Genomic DNA, 10,535 nt, shown 5'->3' with positions numbered 1-10,535 from the left:
GCTCAGATGCCAAGGAGCTCAGAAAGTAACTGACTGTGACTAGTAATAATCAGATATATAGAGATTAGAAACAGATGTGCAAACATCTTAATGTCAATTGCATTAAAAATGAATTTTTCTTTATGAAACTATGTATTTTAATAATGAAATGGAGATCTTTTTCAAAGTTTAAAATCAAGTAGCTTTTGAATCATGTATTTTATCTAAGAAATCATTACCATAATGTGGGGAATGTGAAAAACATTTCTGATGTTAAAGAGAGCTCTTCACATTTAAAAACATATTAATAATCACTATCCTACAATATGGAAACCTCTTGTAATACACCCTGCTGGAAACTAGGCTGTGTGTGAGACAGCAAAGGCAGCAAGGGAGGACAAGAACGGAAATCATTAATGTCTTCCTTAGCTTTATGATTAGTCTCCTCTAATAGCATAAAAAGACAAATGATCTATTTCCAATACCTTGACTCAAAATATACCAGAATATTCTAGTATGAGGTACAGAATAGTGGAGCTTGTAGTTAAGATCTGTGAAAAGACACATTGAGAAGGAACCCAGTGCAGTATAGTCCTGTGTATGAGTCTGTAATTCCACAGCCCTTATAAAGCACTGTGTTAAAATATGTTATCACGGGGGGAGAAAAGTTAGACTATAAGGGTAGCAGGAAGAAATGACTATGGTCTAGGAGTATTTATTCTATGAAGCAAGCCATTATTAATGTCTAAAGCACACAAAAGCCAGAAACACATCATCCTTAACGCTTGGTGTACATGTAATTGCCAGACTGATAGTCCCAAAGTAGGCAAAAGAAGTCTAATCATCTATCACTCATGTTAAATTGCTTGAACAGGGTTTACAAGTCTTATTTACACCAGAAAGAGGAAGCAATTAATCTCCTCTGATTAAAACATAAATCTTTTTCAAAATAAAATCACGGTATAATCATCACAGTGTGTTTTGTGGTCTGACATTTAGTCTAAACTTGATTGAAGAAAACTAATGGCTAATCATGTGATGTGATGAAACCTTGGTCAATGATTGGAGATTGTATCCTGAAATAAATATGTCTTGTGTTGAGTGAGTGCTCCTCATTAAAAAATGGAGGGTTCAGCCAGAAAACTCAGAGGAGGTTAGCCCAGGTCAGAATACTGGTGACAGGTGGTGCTTGTGAACAGAGGCCATTGTGTCCCCTGACACTGGACACCTGTGTCCACATCTCTGATGGCCTGGCTCCAGCCCTGGTTGTCCTGGATCATTTCTGCAGATCTTAAGTTTTCCTAAAACATTTTTAAGTTGACATTATTTGACAGAAACTGAAGCAGGAACAAGGAACAGAACCACAGTAGAGACCAGGATTACTGCTGCCCTTGAAACAGTCGTTTCTTCTCTGCTTCATCTCTTTCTTGGACACTGTTTTAACCAAAGCTAGTATCCCTGTACCATGGCTCTTCTTAATATGACTGTGAGGTTTTGTAATATGACTGTGAAGTGAAGCAGTTAGTTAGTGTATTTATTGTCTTATCTTTGACTCCACTTACAGCTTTATTAAACCAAACATTTCTAAGTATTTCAGGTTCTTCATCAAGTGTTTATTTGCAAATGCACACATGGACCAGAGATCAACACCTAGCATGACACAGAGTGCTACACATTATACAAAACATTCCTACTTCGAGTTTTGAAATAAACATACCATGGCCATCAAGCCAGGTCACTGTATGATGTTCTTCCACATTCATGTACTTGCTCCACCCCCACATCCCTCCTTCCCCATTGAGTCTCATCTCTTGTTCTGCTCAGAACTCATGATGGACCCTCACTGCCTTCACGATCGACCTGGAGCTCAGAGCAGTAGTTAAAACTCATCTGATTCTTAATCTCAGCCCATCCTTTTTGCTTTATTTCTGCCCAGTCTCTTACTCAGTTCTTTCCCAATCAAGCTCTGCTCAACATCTCCTGAGCCTACACGGACACCTTCGGATTCTAGTCCTGCCCTTGTTTGGCAAATCTTCCTTCCTCCCCTTGGTCCAGCTCCTATCCAATTATCACCATCTACATTAGTGTTCATCTCCTCAACATTTGACTCTAAGTTTGGCTTGTGTATGCTTTGCCTATAATCTGTGTGTTTCCATGTGTAGGTACATATATCTGTGTGTGTGCGTGCGTGTGTGTGTGTGTGTGTGTGTGTGTGTGTGTACGCACATGGGTGAAAGCCCAAAGTTGTTGTCAGGTGTCTTCATGATCGCTCCCCACTTTACTGAGGCGGAATCTTTCACTGAACTCAGAACTAGCCAATTCTGACTTGTCTGGCTGGTCAGTTTTCTTGGGCATCCCATGTCTCTGCCTCCTGAGTGCTGAGATCACAGGCAGCTGCTGCACTTGCTAGGCTTTTAAGTGGGTCCTGGGGAGCTAAACTCTGGTCCTCATGGTTATGCAGCATGTGTTTTGTTCACTGAGCCATCTCCCCAGCCCTTTCCTTGAGGATTTTAACTTTAATTATCAGCATTAAAATTTTTGTTTTATTTCTTGTTGTGCATGGGGGGGGGGTGGCTGTGCATGTGTGCCATGGTGACCTGTGGAGGTCAGAGGACAGCTCTGTGGGGCTGGTTGTCTCCTTCCACCTTTATGTGGACTCTGGGAATCAAACTCAGGTGTAGAAGTATTTAACTGCTGAGTCATCTTGCTGGCCCCAGTCACTCCCCCTTTTTTGATTAATGGTGCATATTCTCTGAAAAGTTAGTAATTTAGTGCACACGTGCTTCACATTGTGTTTTCACCTTTGGTTTTCCCAAAAATACTCCACCGGTGAGGCAGCACAGTGAAACCTGCAAAGCTGTAGGAAGGGCATTAGAACAGTTTGATATCATTTTACTGTGAGAATTCCTAAAAGCTTAATCTCAGTTCCTAAACTTGGCTTGCCTCTGACTGACTGGGACTGTGGAGTCCTTGCCTCGGTTTCCTGCGGGCTCTGTGAGAGCAGCAGCAGGCACAGTGCCTGGATTTGCTTGCTCTCTGTCTTACATATTCTTATTTATCACTGTTGTCACTAATGTTTCTTCTGAGACTGTACTAAACTATGGAAATTAGGTATTAATAATGCCCAAGGGTAGTGAATTCCAAAATGACATAAGGTTCATTAAATAATAAGATTAAAATGCTTTTAAGAGAAAGATTATTATACTTCAACTATTTTTAAAACTGGCATAGTTTAGTATTGTAAGGTAAAAAAATCTTCTTCCTGCATATTTAAAAACCTCTATTAACACTCTAAATAATAATTAAGTCAGGATTTTGTCTTTTTCATTTTGCATAAAATGAAATGGGAAGATAATGCTATTTTAAAATTGAAATGACTAGTTAAATTCTTCATAAACAGTATGAGACTCTTCTGCCCATAAGAGAAAAAGTTCACTGAGGCTTTACAATGTGATGTAGACTCGGCATATTTACCTTTTTAAAATAGCAATATGGTATGGGGAATTTCTGGGGTAATTAGAACAAGGAAGTAGGGCAGCACCCAGTGCACGCTACTCTCAATAACAGTTCAGGTAGTGGACAGTTTCAGATCAGTCTAAGAAAATATATACTCAGATTTTGAAAAGAAAAAAACTCCTTGCACATTAAAATGCTGTATTTATTTTTTTCTAACATATGGAAAACAGTACTTATTTCAGATATATTTTGTGATGACTAATCTTGGTTGTCAACTTGACACACCTGGGAAGAGGGACCACTGACTCAGGAGCTTCCTCCATCAGATTGGCCTGTAGAAGTGTTTGTGGGGTATTTTCTTGATTGCTAATTGACATAGGAAGGCCTAGCCCAGGGTGGGCCCACCAGCTCCGGTCAGTCAGGTGGGCTGGCTGTATAACAAAGGCAGGTGAGCAAGCCAGTAAGCAGTTCCTCCACGCTCTGACTCCAGTTCCTGCCTCCAGGTTCCTGCTTTGAGCTCCTGCCTTGGATTTCCTTGATGATGAACAATAATAGCCTGTGAGCTGAAATAAACCCTTTTCTCCCCACGTTTGTTTTGGTCAGTGTATTATTACAGCAACAGAAAGCAAACTAGAAAGAAATGTAGTTTTGTTTTTTAATTTAAGCTGCTTACTTAATTTTAACATTGGATTTCTATTCTCTCAGAGCTGTTTTCCATTTTCCTGTTGGGGGTGCCTTCCCTCTGTTCCTAGGAATAGAACATTGGCCCTGAAGTGAACAGGATTTCTGGTAAGCTCAGGACTTGGCTACTGGAGCCAGCCTTTTGCCTTTTGAGCATTCAGGACCATAGCTCTGCACATCATCTTGTCCGTCAGGAGGCCAAATGATACAAAGACATGTTAAGCATCAGGAGGCTTCTCTATCCAACCAATATCATCTCATTTATGCATTTGTTGCTTTTCCTATTTGTTACAAAAACCTTTACTAAGCAGAAAATGTATGCAAGATGCAACCTGGTGCCTGAGATCCGGGTGCTGACTAAGGAAGGAGCTCAGAGTCCAGACAGTGGGTAAAGAATAAATACTTATGAGAGGAAAATAAATCCTGATCTGGGAGAAGTAAAAAATGTTTTATAAAAGGGGCTCAATCATTTTGCCCAAGAAGAACACTGGGATGTGGTAGGAGCACCTATTTATTACAAATGATTCCTAACTTGATGCTTATACAATGAGTGTGGTTGTAATGGACATGGGGAGAAAAATTATGATACTGTGGGCAGACAAGACAATGTGATTGCATTTAGCAATGAGAGATGCGATAGTGAGGTCAAAGTTTAGAGATGCACCTTGAATACAAGGCCTTCTTAAAGGCTTTGAACACCCAGGTGAAGCCTGGTGAGAGACACAAACTTTATTTTTATTTAAACAATAGGAAGGCCTAGCCCAGTTTTATTTAAAACAAAGAGAAGAAAAACAACACCCATAAACCTTGGGTACAGTGTAGGATAATTATCCACTGTTTTTTCCTTCTCCAAATAATGATAATAATAATAATGATAATAATAATAAGGTAGAATATTTTTTGAACACTTACTCTAACTGAGGTAAAGAGGCATTGGCAGCTTGAGGCCTAATAGCTCTGCACGGGAGACTGAGGATGTGCAATACCTTCCATATCATACACAATTCACAAAAGATAGCTCTTTGACTACTGTGACTGTTCTGTTAGCACCCATGTTACATTATGGTATTCTGAAGACAGGATCTATCACTCTCATGCTCACCACTGGATCACCATAGCAAGCTTACTGGCCCAATAAATAAGGATATTTATCAAATGGGTTCAGGCCACAGCCCTTTTATTGGTGACCTAAGATTTCTAGCTAGTCACCTTAACTCTGTAGTTCCATCTCATGAGCTGGCTCACTTGGCACCGTCCCTAGGGTCTACAGAACCCTCAGGGAGCTTCTGACTGCCAGACTCGGGGAGAGGACCGTTGCCCCACCTGCTCCCGTCACTGGATCATGGACAGTCATTCTTTGGGCACTGCACTAATTTCTCTGATTCACCATGACATGAATCTTGAGTGCTGCTGGAGAGAATTGTGCATATTTCCCCCTCTCTATCTAGCTATTCTCAGCTTAAATTGGAACCAGCCAGACTTAATGCTCAAGACAGAAATGTGAGGGTAGCTTGCTATGACATGATTGTACATGAAAGGAAATTTCCTAACTGCTGGGCTCACAATAAGACAGAAGTCTAAGGCGTATTCCCTATGGATGACCGACCCCATGCCATGACTGCAAAGTGAGGTTTCATCCTTCTAAACAAAGAAGACCATGTAAGTATATTTGACTTTGATTTAAATATGTTTGAAACACAAAATTAGAGGTGTCAATTCCTTTTCTGTAATAAGTATTTTTACTAGAATAAACAAGTTTTAAGTAAATAAGATGGTGACAGTATTCATGATTCATAGCAAGAAAAGAACCTTTAATTACTACATTCTGTCTCCCCAAGCAGCTTTTAAGTCTTTGTGTCTGCAGTGCTGGACAAGAGTAATGTCTGAGCAAGTCTTTCTTTATTCAAAACATGATTTTGACAACATAAAACTAACCCAGATGGCTTCTGAAACTGAAGACTTTACAAGGAGTACCTGGTTTATCAGTCCCTCAATAATGCTAAATAACATTAAGGCTCACTTTCAAACAACCCTGTCAGGCATTTCCCAATGGTTTTATAATCGTTGCCATCTTAATACCTGTTTAGGCTGCTCTGTCATTATAAAGAAACAGTGTATTGTGCTTTCAAAATACAAGGCTTACCGATGCATCGAGAGCCATCTGTCGAGGTTACGTATCCACGTGGACAAACACAAAAATAGCTTCCCACAGTGTTGGAACAGTCACCCGTTTCACATACCCCAGGAATGACGCTGCACTCATCAATGTCTGATCAGGGAAGAAGGAAAAGATAACTGAGAAAGACCTTCATTAAACAAAAGGATTTCAAATGTATGAGAGCTCTCATGGTTGATTAGGCCAGATCATATAACCAGAAAGATACTCTTGTTTCAGGCCTGAGGAATTTCTCACACATGTCTATGGGAACTGAGATGAGAGAAACCTCCCATGGCAGTTGAACAAGGCCAACTAAAGCAAAACTCTATATTGCCTTTCCCCCCAAAGGCAATTTAAATAGCAAATAAGTAAAGATGTCAAAGTTGTGGTTTCCTTTCTCCATCAACTAGGGAATTATCTTCCTAGAAAAAACACATACGGAATTACCTTTAAAAATACAGACCACTATATGTACAAATTTATAACTAATGTTTACAATAGTCATTTGAATCAACACAGTGTCAAATGTTTTTGTTTTTCCTATTTGGCTTTAGGATGTGTTTTTGTACTTATATTTGAATGTGGGTGCATTTGACATTCTGGGAACAACTTCAATTTAAAATAATACAGAAACATAGCAAGGAGAAAACCTGTAAGGCACTGGAAGTCTCTACTTTTCCTAGTATCCCTCTCTGTGTTAATCCACTCAGCTTAATGCTGAAAAGAGTCTGCTTCCATTCACATGCATGAAGGTTCTGTGTTCTCTAAATTTTCCCTAAAGCAGAAAACCTGACCACCTCTATAAGCTTTCCTGTATTTTTCTTTAACTCCCATGAGCAGAGAGAAATGGAAAGTCAAATAAAACTTCAAGTAGGTACAGCAGAAACGGGTCGTTAATACCTTTTATAAAACTAAATAAGCTACTGGGAGGGAGACCCTGCAAGGGATGTCCAATTTTTGGCAGATTTTTCAAAGAAACAGGATTAGCAAAGACTAATAAACAGAGGGAGTAATTATAAAAGTCATAATTGTAATTATTTAAAATCAAAGTAAATGGGAGCCCTTAGTTTCTTTTATGTTCTTGTCTCTAAACACATTATTCTAAAATATCTTAACTTAAAAGGCAGGGAAAATAACCACATTTTTATTGAGCATGCAAGAAAAAGCATTTAAGCCTCACAATTATACCCCCTTCCCCTATGGCTCATTGTAGAAGACGGACTGAACATCTGTAAGAACCAGAGACAGTGGACATCTGCAGCAAAATAGCATTTTGTGGGCATGACAGGGCCATTGCTCAAGAAACTCACAGCAGCTGAGAGTGCACATGAGCCACCAAAATCCCAGCATGGATAGGGGAGGGGCTCAGGAAGTCCCACCCTCAGCTGAGGAACTATTGGCAGTTGATGTCTTCTTGGGGAGGGAGAGTCAGTTTTCTTCGGGAATGTAGTGCCTGAGAGGCTACCCACACTCCAGTGGATGGCCTTACCTCATACACACATAGGCAGACTAAGTGGACTTGGTGGGTTTAAAAATACAGCACATGAAGTTGGATGGGAAAAGTGGTTGGGTAGTGAAAAGAGGAATTGGAGGGGAGGGAATGAGGAGTAGATTTGATTAAAGCCCATCGAAATTCTTAAGCAATAAAAAGTAAATAAAATATTGAATGGAAGATATAAATGCTAACAAATCAAAGTTTTAAATAAAAGATAATAAAGTTAGGCATCCCTTTGTTACAGTCCTTTATTGATCCAGTTATTACTTTTTGCCCATTCATTCTGACAAGCATCATGCTTATAAGTTATACATGAAGCAACCATATGCTTGTGTCTCCCTTTCATATGTTCTTTAGGCTGGAGAGATGGCTCAGCGGTTAAGAACACTGGCTGTTCTTGCAGAAGAGACCCAGGTTTGAATCCCAACACCCATATGGTGGCTAACAATTGTCTATAACTCCAGTTCCAGGGGATCCGACAGCCTCTTCTGTCCTCTGTGGCCCTTGCATGACATGGGTGCACTTACCTACCCACAGGCAATACACACATACACATAAAACAAAAATAATAAAATATTTTAAAAAATTGTTATTAGTTTCTTTATGAGTGTATTGTCCTGCATGTATGTAAATGTACCCATGTTGTGGAGATCAGAAGAGTGCATCAGATTCCCTGGAACTGGAATTATAGACGGTTGTCAGTCACTGCGTGGGCGCTGGGAAGTGAACTCAGGTCCTCTACAAGAGTAGCCAGTGCTCTTAACTGTTGAGCTCTCTCTCCAGGTCCCTTTGTTTGTTCTTAAGAAAGTTAGTAGATTCAGACATCCTCTGAACGATTATCTTTATCTGAAGTTCAACAGCCATTGAAGGTACAGAGGTATAAATCTGAATCTACCAATCCCCCAAGAGAGATCAGAATTCTAATGTGAACTGCCCACACAAATGAGGAACAAATGTGTAATGTGGTAACAGAGTTCTCATCAGACTTAATCCAGCAAAACAAAACCATGTGTGCAAACTAGGACCTGTCACATCCTACACTGACGTCTTAGTGCACTACACTTTAGTAAAATGGAGGTGCGATTAGAACACAGATGAAACTAGAGCAGATAGACTGCAACCAACAAATACGGGGGTAATCAGCTCTGGATGAGGTTGACAGAGAAGAGAAGGAAATGACCCAGGAGCTCCAGTGGCCAGCTGAATCCTGTTCTTCATTCTCGTCACATCCAAAACACCAACAACCCAAGAATTTTGCTAGTTTAAGCCTGATTCAAATTAGAAGATCTCAAGCCCTCCATTTGAACATTAACTTTTATTTGCAAGCAATTCCCTTCATAATAAAGAACTACTTTGTATCCTAGTCCAAATTACTATCCTTGACAACAGAAAGAAGAGAAAACTGAAAGATGTTTGACATTTCTTTGGTTGCTGTTGTTTTAGGAACAAATATCTAGGACATAGGAAAACCCACATTAAGATAGTCAATTTGGGGTTTTCTGTTAGAATATTTTATTGTAGCCAGGCATTGTGGCACTCCTTTAATTCCCACACTCAGGAGACAGAGGCACCTCTCTGAGAGTTCAAGCCCAGCCTGGTCTACATAATGAGTTCCACGCCAGCTGGGGCTGCAGGGAGACCTTGTCTCAAAAACAGCAAGAAAAATTAGTATACAGAATTTACTACACATTTGGAATGTGATAGAAACCTTCAAAAAGTTAGTTTCAACATAGTCAGACACTAAAACCAGGCAGAAGTTGAGAGTTCTGTTAATGAAGAAATTTTTTTCAATTATTTTTAGGCTAGATACTCCCCATATTTTAAGAAGTAAAGAGCTACGTGATAACAGAACTAAAACCCCACAAACAAAATATTTTGCATTTGAGTCTAGTCATACTCAATATTTATCCATCCAATTAAATTTACTATTAACATTTACATTCAGAGGGCTACATGTACTTAGCTCTATTAGCAGTTGGTTCTTCAAGACCATTGTCCTAATCAGATTTGGAAGTATGATTTTTATCAAGAAGAACACATAGAGCCTCAGTATAAACAAGTGTGTCCAATGGCTGCATGTGTATTCATGGGAACAGGAAGCCCTCTGTGCTCTGCACACTTAATGCACTTCCACCTTGTCTTGAACAGTTTTTGAAAATTTTCAGTAAGTTTGGGGCTTTGGTTTTTGAATAGCAGAAAGTCTGATCTAAAAACTTAAAATTAACAGCTATAACGGCTGAAAGTCCAGCAATGCAGACTAGGGTTGGTTAAATCAGTGTCTTCTGCTTGGGTTTCAAGGACATCTTGCCAGTACCTCTGCAACTCATGCTAGCTTTGTAAAGATGCAGGAGAATGGGCCTGATCTGCTGATAATGAGGGCAACCTAATGCCCTGCACCCTGGAAATGACAGATTAAACTGTCATACACTGCTGGGCATGCTGGCACATACTTTTAATCCCAGCACTCAGGAAGCAGAGGCAGGTCGATATCAGTGAGTTTGAGGCTAGCCTGGTCTACATAGCAAGTTCCAGGCCACCTGAGGTTACAGGGAGATCCTGTCTCAAAACAAACAAACAAACAAAAATAATAAAATAAATGAATAAATAAATAAAATAAAATAAACTGTTATACACCTAACACTACATATCGTCCGTTCTTTCTCTTACAGCTTTCTATGAATTTTAAGACTGACATAGGTACAGTAGAGAGAAAAATTAGGTTCTTTCCCTGGTTTTGGTTTGGACAAACTGTAAATATCCATTTTC

General features: G+C 39.6%; 1 protein-coding gene across 1 annotated transcript in view; it reads right to left on the bottom strand.

The window, feature by feature from the left end:
• Fbn2 (fibrillin 2) overlaps positions 1–10,535 on the bottom strand; it is a 282,405-nt gene that overhangs the window by 137,496 nt on the left and 134,374 nt on the right. The window contains exon 8 of the mRNA XM_008841082.2: positions 6,260–6,385. Coding sequence (XP_008839304.1) covers positions 6,260–6,385 — 126 coding nt within the window. The remainder of the gene's footprint in view (positions 1–6,259; positions 6,386–10,535) is intronic.

This window comes from Nannospalax galili, unplaced genomic scaffold (genome assembly GCF_000622305.1).
Source record: "Nannospalax galili isolate Female #2095 unplaced genomic scaffold, S.galili_v1.0 scaffold490, whole genome shotgun sequence".
Classification (NCBI taxonomy): domain Eukaryota; kingdom Metazoa; phylum Chordata; class Mammalia; order Rodentia; family Spalacidae; genus Nannospalax; species Nannospalax galili.
This window is presented reverse-complemented; position numbering and strand designations above follow the sequence as displayed.